The sequence below is a fragment of the Eutrigla gurnardus genome (assembly GCF_963514095.1).
Source record: "Eutrigla gurnardus genome assembly, chromosome: 10".
Taxonomy (NCBI): Eukaryota; Metazoa; Chordata; class Actinopteri; order Perciformes; family Triglidae; genus Eutrigla; species Eutrigla gurnardus.
This window is the reverse complement of record NC_139924.1, coordinates 8796688-8823622: the sequence shown is the minus strand read 5'-3', so window position 1 is coordinate 8823622 and position 26935 is coordinate 8796688. Positions and strand designations below refer to the sequence as shown.

The 26935-nt window shown below is 43.1% G+C and overlaps 1 protein-coding gene across 4 annotated transcripts in view; it reads left to right on the top strand.

Moving 5' to 3' along the window:
- The first annotated feature begins 10421 nt into the window (after window positions 1–10421).
- The window catches only part of gria4a (glutamate receptor, ionotropic, AMPA 4a), a 91895-nt gene continuing 75381 nt past the window's right edge, over window positions 10422–26935 (top strand). For all 4 annotated transcript variants that reach the window (XM_084018618.1, XM_084018617.1, XM_084018620.1 and 1 more), the window contains exons 1-2: window positions 10422–10576; window positions 13484–13642. In XM_084018618.1, the coding sequence (XP_083874744.1) occupies window positions 10483–10576; window positions 13484–13642 (253 nt within the window). In that variant the 5' untranslated portion in view covers window positions 10422–10482. The remainder of the gene's footprint in view (window positions 10577–13483; window positions 13643–26935) is intronic.

Here is a 26935-nt window from a genome sequence, read left to right as displayed (position 1 = left end):
TATCACAGGCGTAATATGTGAGGCTTTGTAGAATGCGTGTGTGCCTGTTTGGAGCACATTTTGTTGAAGCAGAGAAAACCATTTGAACCTGAATAGATGGAAACGCTCAAAGATAAATTGTTTTGCGGAGTGAGTTTTTTTTTATTTTATGGATATTTAGCCATTTACCATATCATTTGATCTGAAACTATTGATAGCCAACAGAAGTGGGAGCTGAAACTGAGTTTTATAGTTAGCAAAAACTTCACACATATTTATTCAAACCTAATTACAGTAACAGTATATATAACCTACAGAAATTATGGAGAAGGAAAACAATGTTTGATGTGTTTTATAGCATCATGCACACTTGCCCTTTTTTGAGATGATACAATGAAGAAAGTAAAAATGTGATTGAACGGTGGCATTGGCTTTTCAAAATGTTGCTTCATTATTTGCTGGAAGGACGAACAACCTTGTCTCTATGAAAACTGATGAGCAGCAACAGCTCCCCTTGTGCGTTATGTATAATTGGATGTAGTGTAATTTACCGACAAAAGCCAAGATTGTTTGTATAATATGAGTGAGTTTTACCAGTGTCTTGAAAATTAACCTACTTAATGCCAGGAGCAATAGGCCTAATTGTCATATTGCTATATGCTAATGATGGTAATCCCCTTGTGCAGTTCCGCCTTTTGTATTCCTTGATTATTATTCCTTTTCAGTTTGTTATTGTAAAATGATGGCACTTTCTTTTTGTCTGTGTGCATGGGAACAAAGATGTGCTCATTCAGGTTATAACAAGAAGTCCTCCAGCCCAAACAACCACATCGATTGTTTGTTTCTACTTTCTAATACGACCCATAAGAGCATTTCCTATATTAGCGCTCCTGCCGGTGGCAAGTGATGCCGTATGTCCTCATTAATGATTATCATAAGTTATATTACGTATGTGGTTTAAATGAAATATGTGTACGTTAAAATAATTCAACGTTGACTTCTGCTCTGACATGAACAGCAGTCTACTGAGTCAAAGTCCTGTGTTTGTCTCTACTGTGTATCCTCATAACTAGGGTGCCTAAAGGGTTCCGTTTAACAATACATGAAAATATGGGTGGTACAAATCTGCATGGTCAAACAACCTATGAGGTCATTGTTGCAGTAGGACACTCTCAGCAATACATTCTGTAATGTACAGCTTAATGTAGAATGGACTTCTTTTTAATACTACACAATGTCTAACGCAGACATGTCAACACAAATTCATCATCATCCTCGTTTGACACATGGCCAATATTTGAGCAGCACACTCGTTGTTTTTTTAGGTGACATTATCGTCTCAAATGTTTAGACTCCCGGTCACATTCAACTTACGGATATTTACCCAGCAGTCATAAACACTTTCCAAATGGGTTTTATCTGTGTGCAGCAGTACCAGGAGGAGGGGCGGCCTGTGTCACTTATCAGGATCCAGCTGCCATCTTGCCCACTTTAAAGCAACGTTTGCTCACGAGGCACGTTTTTTTCTCGTAGCCCTCGAATTACTGGCAACATGGCTTGAAGGGACAATGACACATATTCATCTGCGCGGTGATAAGTCCTCAGAGGGCTCTGCGTATTAGACCAGACAAGAGCCCTTTAATATGTCCAATGACATAATTGTTTTCATTAACGCTGCTTTGTTGAGCAATATCATTTTTTAATCTTTAAGAGGGGCGTCCTGGTGACCTTTGGGAACGATGAAGATGAATTGTGCTGATCAACAGTTCCAAGAGACACATTTCAATCCAGGTCAGGATTGTCTTGTGAGGCGCACATGCACACACACACACACACACACACACACACACACACACACACACACACAATCACAAGTCATATTCAGCTGACATAGAAGCCTTGATGTAGACCCCCCCCTTCTTCTACCAATCCAATAATTTCTCTGAAGCCATTTCTCTGCAGGCACATTCAGCTCATATCTATTCTCTCACACACACACACACACACACACACACACACACACACACACACACACACACAACATTAAGGGTGAACACAAAGCTGTATGATTGGAGTTAAGACTCAGGCTATTATTGAAGACAATCTGTGAGTGTGTGTGTGTGTGTGTGTGTGTGTGTGTATTTTTTGTGTGTGCATGTGTCATAGAGAGGAGGGGGAGGTTTTTGAATTAAAATCTGCTCTTTGAATAATACAAAAAAAATGCATGAAGATCCATTTAAATGGCTTCTGAGAAGGGCACATCTGAAATCTCGGACATCATAGAGTAGGAAGAAAGGAATAAATTCTAATTAAATTTGATAAAAATGCAGTATTATTATGATCATAATGTTAGTGATGGCCTTAAAAATGAATCCAAAAATCTTAAGACGAAATAAGCCTCTCAATGACCACATTATTATGCTCTAAGAAATCATTATTCTTCCTAAGAAGGTTAATGAATTACATATATGTAAATATAAACTGCATTATGTAATCAAAGTAGCATGGTCATACCAAATCAGAAACTGTTCTTGTGAAAAGAACAAAAGCAACGTCTTGCTGAGCCAAATGTGATTCACTTTGAGTCTGAAAGAAGATTCTCAGTAGTTGTTGACGATCAGACACATAATCTTGGAAAAATATTCCAAAAAGACCAGGCATTGTTTTGTAGGTTCTTCTGAATGTCATTTTTCCATTGTGATATCTTACTGTCTGACTAAATTGGCCCTTACATTGTTTGATTCAATAAGCCAAAGTCATAGCTTCACATCACAATTATAGATTCCACCCTGTTTGACAAAGTGTTGCTAAAAGGGTGAGCCATATCATGTAGGAACAATTTAGCCTCACAGGCTCTAATTAAAACCTACAGAAGAGAGAGAACTACTGAAAGTTAAAATCTGTAACTTTCCACCCGTTGCTTGAACCAAAAGTGGAGCGTTGAATTTACAGCAACGAGGCTGAGCATCCACATCCATCCAAATGTAAACGTCCCTGACAAGAATGGGGCTTTGATGATATGTGTTATAACTAATGACATGATTCATACACAATAGAGGTCGGATTGGCATTTTTTCACCACAGTAATGCACATTTATGTGGGGTGGCGCTGGTTCAAATATGATTTATAGGCATTGGGAGAAAAATAGCAAGTCTACCAAGAACAACACTGAATAGCAGCTCATTGACTCACTTGATCTCCTTTTTAAGGCCACTGAATTATGCGGATGACATGGAACTTTGATGGTGTTGTTGATTTATTTATCTATTTTCAGGCTTTAAATGAACAAATCGGTGAAAGGGGGGAAAAGGCTGGGGCCAGAGAGAAAAAGCAAGATCATCAGACTAGCGGGGAGAAGGAGAGATGGAGGCAGAGGTTTGTGACTACTACATTAGCCTCTGCGCTTGCCTCCCTCCAGCGCCATTAGCATATCATTAGAAAACATCTGAACTCACAGATGTTGGACTCTTATCCTGGCAGGCTCACTGAGAAAGGCCAACACACAGTCACGCAGGCACAAACGATCTCACTGCCGATCTAGTGCACTCTCAGTTTGAGAACACGCACGCAGTGTGAACTCCCAGATGTTTTACGCTGGCCTGTGGCAGGATCAGAGACGAGGAGACAGGCGCTGGCACAGATCTGACTAAAAGATCTGTTGGAGAGATTCGGAGAGATATGCTGTGTGCAGCCATTCAGTAAAAGCACATTAAAAGGACATCATATTGAAAGATGTTCCTGCAGACCCAACGACACATGCCAATGTCAGTCCATTTTGTGCTTTTACGTGCACACAGATGCATATACATGCGTTTAGACCTGTGTGTGTGTGTGTGTGTGTGTGTGTGTGTGTGTGTGTGTCTCCATACACCCATATTATCTTTTATAGCCATCTGCCAGCCTGTGGGGACAGTGCTGTCTATGATCTGTCAAACAGTCTGCATTTGGTCTGGCTTGCCAGAACCCGGGCAGAGCATTTATAAAAGGTGTGTGAAGATCCAGGACCATCGCACAAGAGGGTAATCATTATCTGACAGGCACCCGGGGATGGCATTTAATGGTTTTGGCAAAAAGCCCAGCTAAGTCATTTGCCTGCCGGCTCCATACCATCTCCACAAGGACTCATCAAAAAAAAAAATGACTCAAGTAAAGCAAGTGCGCATTCTGTCCCGTAGTGATTTTATAGACGAAATAAAACTATTTTTAAACTTAATTTGGAAAGAAAAAGCCCAAAACAAACAAAAGCAATTTTCAGTATTTGCAAAAGTACTGCAGGCTACTTCTTCTGAACAAAAGAACATTGTTATTTCCCAGCATCCTCTGTTACGTACACAAAGGCTCAGGTGTTCGCCAGCATTAGAAGTGTAACTTCCTGAAATCCGTCATTGCCAGGGACAGAAAGCTTTGTTATATTATTAGAGATGCTAATATCCTTGTAGATACTTACAGCATTTAATTGAAATTGATCAGTAATGAGCAATTAATGTTGATTAAATTCAAAACAAACACGATTTACTCTTTAAAAACAACGGCACACTGAGACAAAGATGAGCAACCGTGCTGTCTTAATCGCTGAATTACTAGCTACCCCACAATTCAAGCTGCCTGTAATGTAGCCTGACGTTAATTCTTGCCGGTAGTCATATTGATGCAGCACGCTGCCACTCTGTCACTGCATCAAACCATAATACCATTTATTTACAAGTCACGGTTTATCGCCGCGGAGGGCTGTAATTTGACAGGTCCAGGAGAGAATGAGTGGGGTCTGTAAACTACATTTACATTCACATTTAGGGCATTTAGCAGACGCTTTTGTCCAACAGTGTGTTCTGCAAAGATCTTTCAAAGTACAGGATGTGTGGCTCAGCCTCACACTGCTATAAAACGTAAGGCCATCAATGCCCGCTTTTAAATTGAGAAGTTTGTTTCCCCTGAAAATATTATACCCAATTCCAGGAGAGTTGAGGATAAAAAGGTTCCCAACAAGGAGGAGCATGGATTTTGTTTAACAATGAGCGTAACAATACCCATGACTGTGTTGCGTTCTCACCGCCTTCTGTTCACTACCGTTTAAACGTCCCATCCATTCTTTCAACGAACAAATCAGCCGCAAGTCACAGGGGCTGAACAATTGCTACTGCGTGTTATAAATGCACTGTTCATCTGCTGCCATTGACTTGCATTGATCCTCACCTTACTTAGAGTAATGCGACGGCTCACCGAGCTGCAACCTCACAGCGTAACGCCATCAATTGATTTGTATTTCGCCGATGGTCCTTTTGTCTGTTTCCAATAAGATGCAAGATAGCTGCTGGGGGTCGTGAGCGAGAAAGAGAGTTCGAAAGAGTATGGAAAAAAAAAGAAAAAAAAAGAGATGCTTTGGCAGAAAAGAGGGGAGAAAAGAGGTGATTTGGCACAGTGGGTTGAGATGAAGGAAAAGGAGGTGCAAGATAGAGGTGAAGGAAGGATACAGGGAGGGCTGGTGGATACTGATATTACCCTAATCGTGTGCTAAAGGAGACGAGGAGAGTTAAAGGAGAGATGGGACGTTATAGGCATGGGAGACAGTTAAAGGGATGACTCATAGCGCTGGTGGCTGGCGAAGGTGGAGGATAAGTCTAAGAGGAGCTACATGGGGAGGGTGGAGGAACGGTGAAGTGATGGGGAGGAGAAGAAGGACATTTAGATTGATGAGTCATCATATGCAAGGGATGGAGGAAGAGAAAGGGAAGGATGGATGGATGAATAACTAGAGATGGAAGTGGAGGGGGGAGGGTGTTTCTTGTAACCTTTCAAGCAGGAGTAGTGACAAGTTGGCTGTATGACTGATGGCACTGACACAACATGACACCCATGACACAATCTGTAATCATTTGTTGGACAGACAGACATACAAGGGCCACGAGTTATTTTAAAGGTGGCTGTTAGCATGGTGTCCATGTGTTTGTAGGTACAATCTATGGAGGTATTTCTATAATGAACCCTCACTCTGCAGCAGAAATAGATGTATGGTCAAGGGAAAATGGGAGTTATACACACTCCTATTCTACTGCTATGTTTATAAAATATAATACATCCAAATAGTCATCTAGCACTGAATCACAAGAGGTTTATTTGTCTTTTTTTCCCTTTCATTTTTAATCCGGACACAGTGGCTCTTCATCTTGACCCCGAGGTCTCGGGCTGTTGTCTACGGGTGTCACAAGGTTAATTGGAAGGGTAATGTTAGTAAGGTTTTTTGTCTGCCGAAGCACAATGGCTAATTGAGAATGCCTTGGAAAGAAGCACGGAAGCATAATATAGGCGATCTTCAAATCTTTGGAATCTGGGATCTTCAAATATCTCTGCTGGGGGGGGATCACTTCACTTCAAACACCGATTTTTATGTCTCCTGAAAATAGGAAAGGAGGCAAAGGATGGAAGAATCAATTAACTTGGATTCAATTCACTTGAATGAACACACAGTGAGGATAGTGGAATGTGATTCTGGTAAACGATCATTGTGAAGACTCACAGCCACAATCACATCAGATACACGCATAAAAGGTGCATACAGATTGATAATGGAACAATAGACTGTTAAGGATCCATACATATTGCACATAATGCGGTGAGGGAAAAGAAGTGTTTCAAACGCCTGCTTTTGCTGCATGGCAGTAATTTATAGCGCCACCTAGAGGGAGTCTGGAAGAGCCTGCAGCCTCACTAGCGGCTCTGTAGGGTTGTTCTAAGGGCACTTTGAGCAAAGTACAAATGTCAGCTTGCTAACCTCCTCACGAAGATAACGTGTGGATGTTTAGCACATTTAATGTGTATCATGTTCCGTTTCTTGCGTTTCGCACGTTAGCATGCTGATTGCTAATTATTATGGCAGCTGTGGCTCAGCAGGCTGAATCCTTAGACCTGCACCTTGCATGGTAGCTCACTGCCATTCATGTGGTTGTATGTGTGCATAGGTGAATGAGAGACATAGTGTAATGCCCTCTGGTTAATATTGCTATATGATTGCAGTCCGCTTAATTCAAACTTAACAGACAAAAGGCAGAGGGTGATTTTGGTTATTAGTTTTGCAGTTATTTGATCATAAAGCAAACTATGAGACACATTAAATATGTGATCTGCTGATGGCGCGGTGTGAATGATAAGTCAGGGGTTGGGATTCATGCTTAGGGGGCCTTGAATAATTGTTGAAAAAAATGTAATGGCAATTCATCCAACACTGTACTGCTGTTCCGCCACATTGACTACAATCTAACTTGATTCTTGTGTGAAATTGGATCGCTCGTCTGGTTTGGTGAGAAATGTCCAAATGACAGGTAGAGATTTCTATCTGTAACAATATTTAAGTGTCAAATTTCACTCCGTATGGTTTAAGTGTCAATTGCCAGATTCCTATAGGATTCTCGGTTGACAAGTCTTTATTACCAAGGTGGTGTATTGACTGTGAACTAAGTAATTGACTTTGGTCAAGTCAGCAGGGAGAGTATGTCTAGGAGGCAATGGATATATGGATAAATTGATTTGGTCATATGCACTGAGATATTGAAGAACAAGCAATGTTTCTCTTCTGTGACATCATCATATTGATTTGGTGTGTGCAACTGTGTTGTTGTAACTGGGGTTGCACAATATGGACTTTTTGCAGCTGATACCAATAACTGATAACCACCTGCTTTTCATTGCCGATACCAACGAAACTGATGATTTTAACCTTTTTTTATATACATATTTTTAAAAAAGAAGTTCAAAATTTGCAACCAAATGATGAAGGCCATAGTTGTGTTAGTATACAACATTTACTGGCTAAATCCTGAATGGTTAGGAAACAAGATTTACTTAAGTAGAAGTTTTGAGTATGGGAATATTAGCTCCCACATATACATGTACAGTATACAGTCCACCCAGAGTAAAACCTCAGGTCCCAAGTTGGACTCTACAAGCATGAGAACCCACTTCTAAGAGACAGCAGTGAAAGTTGTTGTCGCATCTTGTGCGTATGCATAAATAATTAAGTCAACTGAGTCAATGAACTCCATTTATGAGACATTTTGTTCCAATTTTTACATCTGCAGCGATCGATTGCAAGCTAAAAATAAACTCCAGTCAAGCACTGTTACAGATGTATTGTACGGATGGCCTCATCCTTGTCCACCAAGACAACTTTGGGACATTAGTTTAGTCTACACTGCATTGATGGTGAAACACCCGGTTCTGTTATGGCTGCAGACTTCCTTATCCACCAGCATTGCCAACACTGAGTTACCACCAGGTGAGAATGTGCCTACAGCGTACACTCTTTTTTTTAAACCTGGAACTATGGTTGACTAATAACTCCAACATACTTGCCACAAAACTGAAAAGGCAATTTTGCATCACTTTTGCAACCGACTCAGGTAGTCAACTATTTTCAGTAGAGTTTAAATAGTGAGTAAGCCCTGGCTCTTCTGAGGTGTAACTGCAGCCTAATGCCAATGTAAAGTCTGCAAGTTCATTATTTCTGAGTAATAATCACAAGCTTTCCATTACACCCATGCAGAAGTTCAAGTTTGGTGTGGCAGCCTGCAGTAATGGTTTGGTAACCTAACGATCTTTTTTAGAATTGGTTTCAAGAATGAAATGAGAAAACGTCCTACGTGCTATAATGTAAGGTCTTCAGATGTGCTGTGGAGGCCAGGTAAGAGTCACAGAGCACAGCGGGAGGCGAGTCTACTAATTAGCACACCTTCATCCAGAGAGAAGCGACTAATCAGTATCATCTCCCGGTGTGTGTGGTGTTTGTTTGGCAGCATTGCCTGCAGACTCTGGGCTCTCAGCGGCGGAGAGCCGGTTCTCTCCTCCACCCTGCTGCCCGCATAAAGCGCAGTCTGATTTCAGCACCATGGACAGAGCCACCCGTCTGAAACGCCTGGCTGCCGTGTTTCTCCCGTTGTCGCTCACATTAGACCAATGATCAACCCCACTGATGCAGATTCTTACAAGTTAGCCTGAATCCCCCTTCTTTTTCTTTCTTTTTGTAAAACAACAACTTTAGATTAAAGTTGGGGGACATTGCTGTGTTGATCCGGAGCTGGTCCAAGTCTCCGAGTAAACCACTGTGAAATGTAGATCATTTTCCCCGCAGGCTATTTGATTTATGCTCAGCAGCCGACCGGGGGAAACCCCTCGGAGATGGACAGACCGCATCTTTCACTGGGACAAGCCGTGAAGCATCCCTTTAGTTTTGCCATCTGGAAAAAAATGAAACTGTGCTCTCCACCGTGTAACTACGCGATCCCAGACCGTCTGTCAGTTTTACCGACCTGCTACCGGCGGGCTACATAAAACGCCTGTGAGTGGGACTGTAACATAACGCACTCGAACAGAATCTACTCCAGGCTATGATTCTTCCCCCGACGTTTTATTCTCTTATTACAAGCTACACAAACCACAGTATTATTATTTCTGGCTTTTTATCATGCGGTGTCGCTGAGTGATCGCGATTCTCCCTCGTGTTTTTTTTTTTTTTTTTTTTTTTGCGGTCCCGTGCCCAGATGTTTGTTCTCGTGAGGTCGTGACGTTAAATAAGGACGATGTCAGCTGGTCCCCGGGGCGCCATCAGCTGGCCTCGGTAGGACGCGCCGAGTCTGCTTTGGTGACGGAGTGGACCAATGCGTCAGGATGGATCGGGTATTGTAATGCAATTAGTTAGACGCCGACAGAACCCCCTGTCGCTTCCTCGCTCTCACTTTAGTCACCAATCGAAACACCCGAAAAGCACAGCAGACCAGCAATCTCCAATTCGGCTATTTTCACTTTAAACACTTTCTCTTGTGTTGCGTTCGTTCATTGCCTGTTAAACACAAGATGCGGGGTGGTGACCGATGAAAAAAACAACAACCCAACAACATATGAGCCCTGTTAGGCTAAACGCTGTCAAGCTTTACACAGAGGGAGACCGCGACGGCGAAGTATAGTGCGCGTAAACACGCGCGAACACTCACGCGGATCCGTTTTTTGTGTGTGGCTTTTCCCCACATGAACCCCGATGGAGCCTTATCAATAGGTTGCAGCTATAAGATTCGGTGCACAGCAAGTTAATGACGGCAGAGGGAGAGAGGGAGGGAGAGAGAGAGAGAGGGAGAGAGAGAGAGAGAGAGACGGGGCGCGCATGTCCAGTTCTTCCATGCAGGCTGCTCTCCCAGCTCGCCAATCCTTCTAGCGACTTTCCCCACTCTTCCTCTCTCTCCCCGTCTGCAGCCTCCATGTGCACCGGACGCACAGCGCTCCTCTGAGCGGACACTGCAGGGGACAGAAAGCAACGAGCCCACCATGGAATAGGAATACTCCTGGACAAAACGGGGGAAAAACCTGTCATCTTTCTTCTTTTTTTTTCTCTCTCCCCCTTTTCTGACGGCTTTTTTTTTCCTGTCTCTCTCTCTCTCTCCCCCCTATATCTCTCTCTCGCTCTCCCGCTCTCCCCCGATGTCTCTCAACAGTTTCTGAAGGGATTGAAGGAAAGAAAAATGAGGATTATTATTTCGTCTTGGCACTTTCTCGGGGTGTATTCCGCCCTTTGGGGGCTGGCGACGGGGGCTTTCCCCAGCTCAGTGCAGATAGGTGAGTTGAAGCACTCAGATGTGACACGCTACACTGAATGTTAGTGGGTTTTAGCGGACAGCAGTCACCATGGAAAGGGGGAGGAGGGGGGGTGCAGCGGGAGCCTCCAAAGCACAAAATAAACGTAAAAGTCAGGGAAATTACGCAGGACTGAGGGGACAAGTGGAGAAACAAATGTTCCTTCTGGTGCAAAATTACCTTCTTGCCTTTTATCTGATAGACGGTGGGTTGAGGGGAGCTTGGTGTGACTTCTCTGCTGTGATTCATTATGCTTTCTAAATGCACACTTCCACTCTGTTCATCCTTTTACTGTGTTTGCCTTTATCTTAAAGGTTGTTTCTGGGCTCATGAATGTTTCAGCGAGCTTTGTTCCCTTCTAGTCTTCTTCACTGTTTAGACACTGCAGTATTCTCTCTCTCTCTCTCTCTCTCTCTCTCTCTCTCTCTCTCTCTCTCTCTCTCTCTGCCCTTTTCCAGTTACCCTCCTGTCAGTGCGGAGGAAGCCTGTCTTTCAACCGGCCTTGTAGATCAGACATAAAGTTAACTATCTGGATCATCATGGGTTTGCTCAATGCAAACTGACCACACATGCATGGAACCTCTCTCTCTCTCTCTCTCTCTCTCTCTCTCTCTCTCTCTCTCTCTCTCTCTCTCACACACACACACACACACACACACACACACACACACACACACACACACACACACACATACAGGCATGTGTGTGATAATGAATGCACTGCATCACTCCTTGTGGGGGGCAGCTGGGAGGTCCTATAATGAGATTCAGCTCTTTGACTCTGTCTCCCTACAGTCGCCAATAAACTTAATACGTTAAATATTTTCTGCTCGGCACATAGACACCAACACACACACACACACACATATCGGCACAGGTTTCCAAGCATGCAAGTGTACATGTACAGCGTGCACATGCAGACATTAACGTGCACGTTTATGTGCAGATATGCGTTCACGTGTACGGCATACGGCTTAACAATTGTTCAGACAGGAAACGTACACGTGCACACAAACATGCGTACGGAGGTATAAAGCATACGTGATGGTATGAAACACACACTCTCTATCCTCCCCCCACTGACTATCCTCCAAAACACTCAAGCATATAGACGTGATCATTCACTCGGCTCTCCAGCACTTCATGCTAGGAGTCATTTACAGATCTCTGCATTGCACACAAGTGTAATGTTAAAAGACTTAAAGAGTGTGTGTGTGTGTGTGCGTGTGTGTGTGTGTGTATGTATGTGTGCTCTAGGGTGGAATTCTACCCTTAAACAGAAACCCCTTTTTCTCATTTGGATTCACTTTCGAGTTTCATGTAGATCAAACCAAATGAATCATTCTGTTGATGCACGATGTGTTTGCCTCCCTGCTTGTGTGTGTTTAGTGTCTTGGTGTGGTTACCGATCTACAAAGGGCCATGATGAGAAACACAAGACAAACGGAAATGGATGATGATATAAACTTTTAGCATGAACGCGATAGACAGACACACTCTCTCTCTCTCTCACACACACACACACACACACACACACACACAAATGACGTGTAATGTCATGACGTTTGCCTCGTTCACTTTGCTCTGCCTCCCATCTCTCCTCCCTCCTCCCCCCTCTGTCTGTCGATGCGATGTCGAGGCTTCGCAGTCTGCCTTTGTAATCCAGTTCAGTTGAGTCTGATTTGGTTAAAATTAAGTCACGTCCGTTTATTTCAGTTCAGTTCAACCCATGGTGTGAAGCAATGTAGAACTAATCTATAGGATTAGCATATCAAATGTGTGTGATATCCACGGCAACGCAACAAAACAGCAATTTCTATCCAGGGAATGAAAATATTTGAAGCAGATATGACCCTTTTTCACAGCGACGAAACATAACAATAACAGTTATAATCCCTCCTTCCCAAACTTTACATCTCTCATGTCGCTATTTCAGTCAGCTTAAACTTTTTCCAGTGACTCAAGCTTTTTGCGTTTATTGTGAATGTTTCGTCATTACATTGATTATGGCTCTGTTAAGGTGACCGGACCTACAGCTGGACAGCCTGTGTGGATTACATTTCATGTTGACTTTGTCAGTTGTCTTATTTTTCATGTTTCCCTCCACATTTTGCCATTGGCCACCAGCGCATCTATATTATGTTTGATCCATTTACAGTTGATTGCAGCTATTATTGGCATCAGATCACAGTATTGGTATCATTCAGGCTGAGGTAATGGAAGACACCTGAGAGGGTCACGAGTCCTAAATAAGTAGTTTTCCTCAATTTAAAACATAGGTGGTGCTCTTCCTTTTTTTCAGTTTTTTTTCACCTCCTCTCCCTCTAATTCTCATTTAATCAGATTGGCCATACCGAGGGATACTCCCATTTTTAAAGGCCAACTGACACTAAGCACACGCCTCCCTCTCCCTTTCTTCTCGCGTGGCCCGTGCTCCTCCTTTATTACGCTGACACGGTCTGATCCGGCCTTCCTCCTCTGTTTTCCTTTATGCCCTCTCCAACTCATTATCTCTTCGACTGCCTTCCTGTCAGCTTAGTTGTCTCTCCTTTCTTCTCCTCCCTTCTCTCTGTATTTCTGTGATTTCATCAATAAAATGCACAGTGTGGGTATCCTGTATGTGTGTTCGTATTAATGTTTGTGTGCGAGCGAGGATGTGCCGAAAGACAAATTACCTTTTGTAAGAAAGCTAATGAAGATATTGGCCTTTTTTCTCCCCTCTCCTCTGTTCTCTCTGCCCTCCCCTCCCCTATCAATCTTTCCCACATTACTCTCCTTCTTCCTGTCTCTCTCCCTCTTTGACCACACTCCCACCCCGAATGTCTCACTTCCTCTCCACGCCTTTGTGTCCTTCTCCTCTTCGCTCCATCTCTTTGTCCCTTTCTCCAGGTGGGTTGTTCATAAGGAATACTGATCAGGAGTATACAGCGTTTCGACTAGCCATCTTCCTTCACAACACCAGCCCTAATGCTACGGAAGCTCCCTTTAACCTGGTGCCCCATGTCGACAATATAGAGACGGCCAACAGCTTCGCCGTCACCAATGCATGTGAGTATTCAAACGTGTGTGGCTCAAAACGAGGCTGAAGCAAATCCTCTTCATCCCATCTCTGACTTTCTCTTTGTCTTGCTCTCTCCGTGTCTGTTGTTCAGGCTCTTCTCACCATACTGTTGGATTAAGACTGATTTATTAATAAGGAACTCAAGCTGTTTAGACGATCCCACTGTAACTTTGTTGGACGAGCAGACATAGTTTCTGCAACGGTTGCTGAAATATTGATTTCTTTCGACACTGTGGAGTACATTTTAACAATCCGAAATTCAAAAGTTCTTACTGCAAGGATTTTTTTTTTCAGGCAATGCCGGTGGTTAATGTAGGCAACAATTATGGGCAATGCCATTTTTGGAATGATACTTTTGCTCCTCTTTAAGGTGTGCACATCTATTCCCACTTAACACGATCCATCTCATCTGCAAAAAAGGTAATATTACCCATCAGATTCACGGCTTATTACAGCTATAAAATTAGTCTCGGAACAGTTGCAGACAGTGGTGAAAATGGGTCCTTTGTGTTCGGAACAGTTGGTACTTGTGTCGTCTGTGATCTTCCGAAGGATGACAGCTAATGTCTCCCCATCCCTTTATGCCTAATCTCTCTCAATTCCCCTCAACCAGGATTCATGCAAGGCAGAATTTGTGATGTTTGTTAGCATTAGTGTTAACAAGGCTACGGGTCAGCCATCAGTTCAGGAGTACAGAGCCCTGCTACACATGTCTTGAATATTAAACATATAGATACTTTAGACACAGTGTATTTCAAAGGCACATAAGAAGGATCCTCAATAACATGTTGACCATAAAGCCAGACATTTCTTATGATGGACATGTGTGTGAACTACAAGCACGTAGATGGATGGTGTAAGTTACACTTCCTTCCTACTCTCAAAGTACCACTTTTGCCCAACTATTGCAATTTACTGAAAATGATCAGATCATATTTAGCCATCACAAAATAAGATGATAGACATAATCGTGCTTACTGTTTGCCAGGACTGTGCAATGTCCTTACTTGATGGATTTGCTTACAGCGGTGGATCATTGCTGCGACTCTCTGCATGTATTTGCATGACAGAAGACGTTTGGTTATTCGCTTGCTGACATCTGCTGAATGACTCTGGTTTATGCCACACTAGATGCGTTTACTGTTGTTAGTTGCGTCTGTGCGTGCTTGTGAGTGTTTGCCCTTTTGAGATGTGAACAAATCCCTTACGGATACCCTTTGTGTCTTGCTTATCTGCCTCCTGGTAAGATATTAATGTCAGGACATGAGCGGGTACAAAGGTTCTGTTGTTGCTTGGAACAATGTCATATATATTGTTTGGTTATTTGCACATCAAATTAAAAGTAGGAGTAATGGGGGAATGTGTGATGGGGAACATAATATGTAAACCTGTTTCCCGTTGCTGCTTTTTTGCACCTTAGAGGCTTTTTTGCACTGTCCTTAGAGGCTTGATTTTCCTCAAGGGTATCATATCATATCCCCTCGTTTATCCATTCCTATGGTGCATCCATCTTATTTCAGGGAGATTCTCAAGTAATTGTATTGTAATGTTTCAGTTCCTTCTCTCAATAAAATTCAACAAATCATCCGCTGGGTCTGTTAAGTAGGCAGGGCGAACAAAATCAATACAGTACTTCTCTTTGTGATGTTATATCATTGAATTTAACAAGATTCATTAAATATCTCCAGGTTGCAAATGAAAGCTGACGCAAGCTGCTCCATTATCAAACCATGCCACCGAAAACGGCAAATAAACTGTTCTCAGAGGAGTGCTTCAAACCCCCAAAGATTTTGAATATCGTCTAGCAATTGATCTGTGTTTTGTTACGGACGAGTAAAGTACGTTTTGACATTTTATATTCCCTGGAAGGTAATCGTGTAGGATTTAACTGCAGCCAAATGCAAGTCACATAGAACCATAAATCAAAAGCGTGTAATGCAATTTCCAAGTTTGTTTGTCTCGTATCCTCCTGTGGCCCCACATGAATGAACAGACTAGTTAATACAACCTACGATGATTGGAAAATTAATAGTCCATCCACTACCTCCCACCCACAATGCACTGCATCTATTTGTGTTCACTGTTTAGCTGTGTGAGTGGGACGTTACACATCGAATGTTGATCAGGTGGCTTTCTTCTAACGTGAGGGGAGGGGCACGACCTTCATAACTGATGAGTAAAGATCGACCTAAGTGGAACTAAAATTGGAAAAACTGTATCATAAGGATAAGGAATATGTTTTATTGTCAAAAAATCCCATTAAAAGACCGAAACTAACAACAGAACAAGGCTAACAAGAATATGTTTGCTAACAGATTATCAAAGTTAATACACTGAATCCTTAGGACCAAAAGAATGTCAGTATCAGATTGTGTGGCGATCAATCCAGTAGTTAATGAGACATTTCACCTTGGACCAAACATGTAGACATCATAGAGAGGCTCGAGGAAAGGTCAGGGGACCACCGATGTCTGGAGGAACCATGTCTGGATGTCATTGATATCTGTACAGGATGTCACGGTCATCCATCCTTCCAGGCAGAATGTGTAAGGTTTGTCGGGAGCCGTTTGTAAACACAACATTTAAACCAAGAAGTGCACACCCAGCTGGCCGAGGTTAAGGTGCTTGCCAGGGCTCTTACAGTCTGGCACCTGGTTGCTACATTTTTATAAAGGTTGATGCCCAGAAACGTCTCGAACACAGCAAAATGAGAAAATAGAGCAGAGGGCAGGGTCTCAGACTCCACCACACACTTCTAGTGGGTCATAAATGATGACTGAGAGGCATTATTATTGTATGAATCCATACTATTTTTTCTTTTTCTAAAAAAAAAATCCTACTCATTCTACCTTTAAGGACACAAAGGTCAAATAAGCTATGCTGTTGCATTGGCTAACACGTCCCTTATTTGCTGTATGCTAATATTCCTCCGTGGCTGAAAATAGTCCCCAACAAGTTATAATTTATTCTTATCGTTGTCTTTGTGGCATTGTGAAGCCCCCAGACATTCCCTATGGGAACCACCCTCTCCAAAGATTGTACACACACACACACACACACACACACACACACAAATCTTGCAGTGTTCTGGAGTGGCCATAAACGATTACGTCACTTCAAATGATCAATCAGACAAAACAGATTTTGCTGACTGGAATAGGAACAACTTTCTGGGGACTTGTCAGGTATTTAGTCATAAGTGATGTCAACACACGCACGCATGCGCACACACATACACACACACACACACACACACACACACACACACACACACACTCATACTGTCTGGTACTCCTTTCTCGCTGAGTACTGCTTGTCTGTCAAGATGACACTCTGGAACCATGACACAGCATGATATTCAGCTTCTGGAGCTTAGCAGCTCGTGTCGAAATTTAGGTTCTGTTAAGTAATTGTACAACACAAGTCTAGTCAATGGCCACACACACACACACACACACACACACACACTCATGCAGGCAGTGGGCCCTAAGAGAAGGAGACTTTTGGAAATGAAGCTCTTGTATGTGAATCGTCTGCTCTCTCTCTCTCTCTCTCTCTCTCTGCAGGCTACGCGTAACAAGCGTAACCTCTTCTCTCTCTCCTTCTTGCTCACTTGCCTTTTCACTCGTTCCATCTCTCTACTCTCCCCCCCGATGCCTCCCCATTTTCTCAGATTCCCTCCCTCCCTCTCTCCCTCCGCTCCTCTTTACTCCGTCATGTTTCCGCCGTCTCTCCCCTCTCCACAGGCGTGGTGAATGGATCTCTAAATTAATCCCTGACTCTTGCTCCGGGGGGTGAGCAACGCTCCGAATTAGAACGGGGGAAATTCTGCCTCTGACCTTGGCTAGTTTCTCTCTATTCTAGTATTCAGGAAGCGTGAACGGATCATAAAAAAATCCCCCGGTCCCCGTCTTATTCCATATTCACTGAGGAATACAACCCGGTTTCTTGTCCTAGGGTCATACATTCATACGTGCTCTTCTGCCGTCAATCATTCCCTGTTTCCTGCGTGCCCATCGCATGTGTATTCCACAGGGCTCCTCACCAATGGGTCCCTATTTTTCTTTTTCTTTTTTTGCTGGCGTATGGAAAATAATGCACATGGATTAGCTCATGGATGCATGGTGATATTTCTATCCAAACGGAAGGTGTGTGTGGAAACCCTGTGTCACCGACATGCGTGGGCACATACGGATGTGACTGTGTGACAAAAAACGCTGCTGAGGCGGAGCGTGATGAAGATAGACAGAAAGTGATAAGGTGAATTAGGAGTGGAGGAGAGAGAAATGGAGAGGAAAGAATTTGTAACAAAGAGGTGGTTATGCCTGGTTTGTGCGCCAGAGCCGAGACACAATGATGTGCGGCGGTGTCGGCTGTAAATGTGATTCTGGATACGCGGGGATACTACTTGTGTTTGAATCAGCTTCCTGCCCACAATGAAGACATGTGATGAATGCCGGCATTCTGTTCCATTCTGTCCTGCACTTATGGTACCGCAGTAATACTAATAATGATGATGATGTGGTGGTTGATTATCGAGGCGATGCATAACGTCATTTGTCATCTAGAGTTACTATAGATTGCGCTTATAGTGAATCATTGGCAGATCCATACCGTTAATGTATTATTGACTGTCGCAGATTGCATTTACATGCAGGCTGCACCTGGTTTTCTCAACGGCCAAACTGCCGAAGTCAGAGTCTCCCTTGAGGTGTCGGTCTTGTTTCGCCCCTCTCTCGTGTTTGAAACGACTCAACTCCGAGATGCGAGTTAGCAATGGTAGTTTAAACCTAGTTTGCATTTTCTCCACCTCCATATCATCAATTAATATGACATCCTCATGAAATATTAACGCTTCACCGCAATGTAACCTCGGCATGCAAGGTGACAGTTCACTCCGCTGCTCTTGGAATAAATCTGTGATCTTCACACACTTCAGGAACAAGAAAGTGCGTCATCTCGAAACACTGTTAATGAAGTGTAATTGGGTGGAGAGAGAGAGAGAGAGAGAGAGAGAGAGAGAGAGAGAGAGAGAGAGAGAGAGAGAGATGGACAGATTTGTGAATGAATGAGGGTGAGACAGGAAAAAAAGTCTTCCTTGCTGAACTTCTGCTAAGCCTCATTAAGACGAGGCTTTATTTACATAGTGTCATAGTGTCGCTATGGAAACTACATACACAGCCACATAGAAATGTAACTATGCAGGGATACCACATGGGGACCACAAGGACTGTGACTGGCTGGCTTGCCCTTCTTGTGTGTTTTCTCCTGCACGTGTTTGTTGCTGGTGAGACAACATTAAGACGTGTGATGAAAGGCTCGTTTGTTATCTTTGTCTCATGTCTAACAAAACCATATCCATTACACACACATTGATTTGCCACCCTGTCCATATGTCACCCTTCCCCACGCACAGCAATCCTCCGTCCCTTTTCCGCGCTCACTTCTTTCATTAAATGGCTCAGTCGTCTTGTGGATGATTTGAGACGCTCAATAATAGGAGTGAACCATCATCTTTATTGGTGACGTTTTGCATGGTTATATGTCTTCTTAATGGCCACACTGGGGAGAATGGAGTGAAATGATATCCGAAAACGCTGGCAGGCCGAGGAGATTTATTCCGCAGCGAGCCTTCGTTTATTCATGTTACTGGCACGCTGAAAGCGCTGGATGACTCCGACGGCGCTGTAAATGCTTTCCTGGCATCGAGGCACGTTATGGGGTTCAGTGCTAACAGCATACGATAATGGATTTCATTTAAACTTCTCCCATTTACAGGTACCTTAAGTGGAGCGTTGTTTTTCTGGTCACCAGTTAGTTATAATTACGTAATCGGAATGCTTTATATGTTCCCATTTAGTTCCGACTGAGTTGAACTCAGATTTTGAATGCTGCAATAGTGATAATGAACCTGTTAAAAAGAGCAACAATGCATACGGAGATGCATTGTAGCACAGTTGTTGTTTGTCTGTGCTTATATTGCACCTTCCATAATGTCATCAGTACTGAGCCAGCGAGTCCTCCAGATGGAGCTCCACTGATCCTGATTTTCAAAGCTGCATTATGAGACGTTATCACACACAGTATAGCCGTATGTTCTTAGATTTGCATTGACAAGCCGACTGCTAGAAAAGCACCAGTGAGTTGAGTAAGAGTTGCTAAAGCTAAAGCTTATGGAGGAACAACACACTGTCTCATGCACATTCACAAACGGTGTTATTGTTAATATTAAAGGCAGAGTGACCTGGGGTGCAAAGTTTCTGCTTTAATCTTGGTAATCTAGTTAAGTCGACTTTTCGGATGTTCTCAGACTCCGAAATGATTTTCTCAGCCATAACTGGAGGCATTATGTTTTTGGGTTGTCCCTCCATCCCATGCTTGTGAACGGGATACATGATTTTTTGGGTCATATTTCAATAATATGCCAAGTATGACTATTTCACACAATTGCCAATACACAAAAGTGATGACATTTATATAATAATTATATATATTTTCTCTGATCCAAATGCCGAACGGTATTCTGTGTGCGCACACATGCTGTAAATGCTCCCTGAAGAATCGCTCTGTTTGATGATTTTATTCCAGCGTCAGCAGTAATGACCAAACAGCAAGAGGTATTATTAAACCATGCAGCATGTCGCAATGAATCCGTACATTTGCTCGAGGTAATCGGATTTCATTTAGCGGCACAATAAAACAGACGTCAGTGTGTTGCACTTCTTCCAAGTAAAACTGACAAGTCACTGCCCCAGCAATATCCAGAGGGGGTTTTTAAGGGCAGTAAATGTTCTTTCTAGGTAGTGCTGAAGGCTACGGTGCACAGGAAACATTAGACTCAACAATTATGACAATCTGTTTGGGTTTTTTTGTATTTTTTTTGTATTGCCAGTTATGCAATACATATGGGGTCCTTTTTCACTATTTCTTTTCCATCGTTACGTGATGTTTCCGAGGAGAGATATTCATTTCTGCAGCGTTCGGAAAATGACTTGCTCGATTTTAATGGAACTTGGTGGAATGGTATAGTATAGAAAAACTATTGAATTTGGAGCTGATCCGAAGGGTGATACCTGAATTATTGTTCACTTTCGTTAACAATGCGAGATCGGAGCAGTGAGTAGATGTATTGCACTGGAATAATCATTCACAGAAGCCTGTATGAGAAAATATGGTATAGTATACAAAGTACTAAAGGCAGCAGTGTTCGGTTTAAAGTACATCAGAGTGTGTTGCTGGTTTGAAAAAGTCACGGATCATTTTGTTGCCAAAAATGCCATTTTGAAAAAAGGATTGTGTGGCTTTGATTCGAGTTTCATTTTGTCATTGAAGTGAGATCTTTATCTCCCAGTGTTGAATGAAGGGTTTTGACACAATTAGCCAAATTCCACAACGAACGTGTAAGCAAATTACTCCGAGGCGTGTGTGTGTGTGTGTGTGTGTGTGTGTGTGTGTGTGTGTGTGTGTGTGTGTGTGTGTGTGTGTGTGTGTGTGTGTGTGGGTAAATGAAATCAGATTTTCAGTTAGTATAAGGATATGTGGTGAAGCCAATGGGGCGGCTTTAGTATGTTGAGTTTTCAATCACCGATTACATCACAAATATTTTTGGGCTTAAAGATGTCAGTTGGCAATATTCTGCACTGATCTCACACTTGGAGCACAAACGGTTTGAGTTATTAGGGTAAAAAAAGGCCAATAAAATAGCATCCAGTGAAAAAAACTAACAGTAAAGCTGCACAACGTTAATTCAATTATTTTGCGAGTCAAGAAGAGATGGATTCAGATGATCCTGAAGCGGGTGACGTACAATGTGTTCCAGTGTTATGTCTGCTTCAGACGAGTGATTTTAAAGTAACACTCAGGTTGTCAGATGGGAAAAGTCAATCACAAGGAGGGAGGTTTTTTTTATTCTTCTCCTTGTGGATATGAATTCAGCACCATGTCCTCTCACTTGTTTGTTCGGGGCTTCCGTAGTCACAAACCGTGCAGCATGAAGCACCACCTTCGCTCCAGGTAATCTAACGTCACTGAGATAAAGGCAGCCTGTGTCTCTTTAACCCACACGCTGACCCACGCCTACACACACACTGGGCGTGTTGGCTGATACAGCAGGAAGTGTCTGCTTTCTCCATGTTTGTTTTGTGATGAAAAGCATGGAAAGAGACGGTGGAATGGAAGTGTTAGCCATCGCCTTAGCAAAACACAGTTGATAGTTTATGCTGAACGGAGCCTTGTTGGCAGTAATAGTCTGTGACGTCTTATTGTTGTTCCTCTCTCTCGCTCAGCTTAGCTGCTGTTTTCATGTTCTGATCAAAGGATTTCCATTTGCAGTCTTGCATTCTTCTCTTCCTCTTTCATTCCTCTCACTTTGCTTTTTCCACGCACAAGCGCAAACGCCATGCCTCTGCTGTAGTCGCTGTTATTTTTCCCGCTCCCCCCCTCCTTCCTTTCTCACCTCCAATTTCCTTGAGTCATGCTCACCATTTATCTTCTGCTTTCACCTCGCTTACAGTATTTCCTCCCTCCCTTTCACTCTCTCGCACACCCACCTCTGTCTGCTGTTGCTCTCTCGCTCATTACTCATTAGCTGTTAAGTGGCTTTTTGGTGTGGGACAAAAGCTGCGACGGACATGTCAGCTGCCGAAAGCCCACACCCCCACCCACACCTACATCTTCACGTCTCTGGCCGACAGTTAATATCTGTGTTTGTGTCGTTTTGTTCATTTATCTGTCACTTCCCGCCACTGACACACACACACACACACACACACACACACACACACACACACACACACACACACGCACAAAACAAGGACTCTTCCTCAAAATCCTCCGTGTGTTTGTTTCCATGGATTTATGATGTGGATGAAAGGAAGGGCATTAGTTAATATTGATGAGTGCTGCCACTCGGTCCTTCTCACCGAGGTTCACTTAGAGATGAGAGGCATGACCTTTACACACACACACACACACACACGCACACACACACACACACACACACACACTCCCGGCCAAGATTCAGTTCGTTCATGGTTGTATATCCGAGTTGAACTATGTGCCCTAGCATCTGCATGAGTGTGTCCATGCATTCATATGCACGTTGGTCTACATTGGTTAAAACCTGCGTTTGCCCAACATGGATTTTTTTTGTGTCAGCTTTAAACCGATTCATCCCTCATGGTAAATTGGTATTCAACAAGCTTAATAGATTCCTAGGTAACCAGCAGGTAATTCATCACACTTACAAATAGGAAGAGACGGAGTAAGAAGCAAAAATAAATAAATAAATAAATAAATCAGAGCTGCAGCAGGAAGAGCGCCTCTAATGGAAATAGAGGAAAATAATTAATTATGCACTCTGTGGCGATTATCATGGGTGCACATAAAGAGTCAAACGGGGCACAGGCACATATGAGCACATGAGCATAGATGTGCACAATCGCACGTGCAAGTATACGCGTAAAGCTAACCTTTATGGCAGATGGAGCGATAGCTGCCGTGTTTGGATGTGCCAATGTCTTTCTGACAGCATTGGTATTTATCTCCTTAAGCTCGCTGATTTACCTGTGTGTGTGTTTGTTCATGTGTGTGTCTGAGTGTGTTTGGTTGCATGTCTGTGTGCATGTGTGTGTGTGTGTGTGTGTGTGTTCGGGTTTCAAAAGTCACATCACAGTTTGCCCACTCACATTCTGGCGCTTCTTGCTGATGTAGTGGAGTGCATCAAATAGCACACACACACACGCACACACACACACACACACACACAGACACACACACACACACACACACACACACACACACACACACACACACACACACACACACACACAATCGATCTGGCCCTTCAGACAGTCACAGTGATGGATGGACCCTCCCTTGCTTCTATTTTTACCCCTGAGCACTCTGAACGTCTGCCTTCTTATCTTCACAAGTATAGAAACATGAAGAAGAAACTCCCAGCACCATCACAACGTCAACTTGTCTGCGTGTGTGCCGGGAGGATTTTGGCGATTCTGCATTTTTTTTTTCTTTGCGTTTTTTTTTTTTTTTTAACACCCTGGTAGCAGCCCAGCAGGGTTTTTTTCTTTTTTCTTTTCCTGACTGAGCCACATCTTCCTTCGTTCAGCCTCCTGACTCTCCTACTTCTGAGGCAGCAGTGAGGCAGAGCTCTGCATGGAACCACTTGCTGTCTCACAGGAGGTACCTGAGGAGTTTCCCTTCTCTAATCATACGGAAACATGTCAAAGTAAAACACAGTGCACGGCGATGGAAGGCATTACTTTAGAAGCAGGTTGCAGACTCCTGTGGTGTTTGGATATGTGGGTTGATTCTCCAGAATGTGTCTCTTTCTGCCTTCCCTTCAGTTAGTTTGTGACTCTAACCATTTGAAATGTAGTTACCTTCCTTAAGTAATATTTTGGAAGCTTTATGGTCACCCTGCTTATGATTTAGGTGCTCGCAGTTGAGCAATCCTCTTAACTACGCATGTTATAAATAAACAACTTGGCTCAGTCAACTAAAGTTCCCCTTTTTTCTGCTGATCTATGAAATATTTGATGAGATAAATGTGCACCCAGGACAATCTGTACTTAATGATCACCATATTTCCTCCTTTGACCCCTCGCTTAAATCATGTCCAATATTATTAGATATATTTCCTCATAGGCTTTGACATTGGCACGCATTATCTCCCAAGGACACTAAAGCTCCTCATTATTATACCGACAATCCGCAAATGTTCCCTCTTATCGTGAAGCCAAAAAAAAAAACTGCATCCGGACAATAAAACCTGATGGGAAACTAATTGAAATGATGTCCGTGTGAGCGGAATATGCCTGCAACTTAATGAAATATGACCCCAAATATACTTAAAAAGCCATGCGTGTCAAACGTGTTCAGTCTGTGTGACCATCGCTGTGACACATTATCATCCGGTTGCTTCCGAGATGACCCCGCTCCATTTAGAGGGGCATTGAGTTGAGGAAATTTAAACTAGCTGAGCATCAACATTACCTCTTGGCGGCGCGGGAACACAGTTCAGAACAAGGTCAAAGCCTTCCCATCTGGGGCCCTTTTAGTTGGAGGAGTCACCAGAGGGTGCTTGCTAAATGGGATCACCAACCGCCTGGAGAACCCTACTGCTGTTGTTTTATTTTCTGCCCCCCCATATCCTCAAGATAGAGGGCACTGCTCAATGTCTGTGTTAACTAGCAGTGTCTAGACTGCCCCTCTAAGTACACAGCTCATCCTGACAAGATATATTTGTATGTCTAGAATTCCCGTCTTTGCCTTTTTGTGTGTGTCCATCCATCCGTCTGCAGTACACACCCACGTTTTCTATTCCACTATCTAAATACAATTCATCAGCAGCTATTATTGTCTGTTGACGGAGCATCTGGATGACAACACTCCACTCCGAATCCCTTGATTGCACTCAACACGCAGTTAGTAATTACATATAGAAGTCCCAAAGGTAAACGTCAAATTGTGTGCCGGAGCGTGTTTTATGTGCCAAGATAGATCCCGCTGCTTTTCTATTAAAATGAAGTCTTTTGGGTTTTTTTCTCTTTCTTTCTTTCTTTCTGGCTGGCTGACTTTTTTCACCCTGGCTCCACCAGTAGGTCAAAGTGTTCACTTAAAAAGCTCTCAACGTCAAACCAGATGGATTGGCACAAAACTGTGTTCACACCTACTTAGGTCCCTAGCTGGTTTTTAATGATTTCTTTCAGACATATCCTCTAGCACCGGGCTGAGTTTTGGGATGGTTTTGAAAGAAAATGCCGTGATGAGTTTGAGCTATAGGTCGCCATGGAATTTGGTACAAATACTCATGTCGCCATGGGGCGGAACTGATCCGACGATCCCGTAACTTTTAATCTATTACCATCAAGTCAGTGCTCAAAATGTTGGTTTACATCTGTGCAAAACTGATGTCATTTCCATCAGGCTGGATTTCCTTCCTTCCTTCCTTCCTTCCTTCCTTCCTTCCTTCCTTCCTTCCTTCCTTCCTTGTGCTAAACCATACTGACAGACAAAAGGAAGACGAGCATTAGTGCAGACGGGTTGTGGTGTTTGTAAGGCAGTAGGTGAGACTAGAAAGGAAAGATCTGGGTCAGGGATGCGTTTCACGTCTGCTGTGGGATGGAAAGGGAGAGGGTGAGATGGTTCGAGAGAGGGAGAAGAAAAGAAGATACAGTTCAGGGCTGTGTGCATGTACTGTATGTGTGTATGCTCTCCATTTGTGTGTATGTTGCCTTTTTTTTTATCTAATCTCGCATCTATCTCCTTGGTGAAACGCGAGGAGATAGATGCTAGCTGCTGCTGTGGTGAAACGCATATTGTTGTCTGCTTGATGTTCTAGAAAATAGAGCTCCGGTGTCTGTAGTGTATGCAGCAACAATGATGATTGTGTTTGTGGAGACAGTGACAGAGTCATTAAAACACCCCCGCCGACAAAGAGCATCAACTATGACAATCAGCCCTCGGTGGGTGTTATTACGCCGTGTCTTATCAGGACCGTGTAGTACTGACTGTGAAGAACTGGAACCAACACACATGCACAGGAACTCACTCTCCATCACACTCAGTCACACGACTACACACACACACACACACACACACACACATACACCCTTCATCTCTCTTCACTCATTCTCCCACAGGCTTTATTCCTCACACACACACACACACACACACACACACAAACGGTCACACGCTCGAGGGGATGGATGATAGTACAGATGGCATACTAGAGTAATATTCTCCATATGGGAAGGTAATATCGTCAGAGCAGTCGTCTAGGGAAAGAAGAGAGGGAGATTAGATCTGCAGAAAGAGAGAGGCTGACTTTCTGTTGTACGTGGCCACAGGATCGTGCAGGACTGCATTTGGCAATGCACTATAATTACTATTTTTCTTTTACTGTATAGTAATGAATGGAGTTTTAAACACAAGCTGCATGTGTTTACTGAGCTCCATTATATTTAACAAAATGTAAAAATCTAAATCTGTTTGGGATCCTATTTAAATGTCCCTCTTGTGACTTAGCACATACATATGTTCATATTACAGTTTGTTTCAGTCGCTAACAAGCATTTGTCCAACCAGTTGTCACATTTTCAAAACTCTACACAATTAGCACAGCATCGGTCTTCTGTGTCCATACCATTCACACATTTCATGTCGTTTTCACACAATATGCAGTCAGTGAACACACTTCCACAATGCTTACATTTTCTTAACAGACAAGCTATACCTCCCAACTAAATTATGGATTGTTT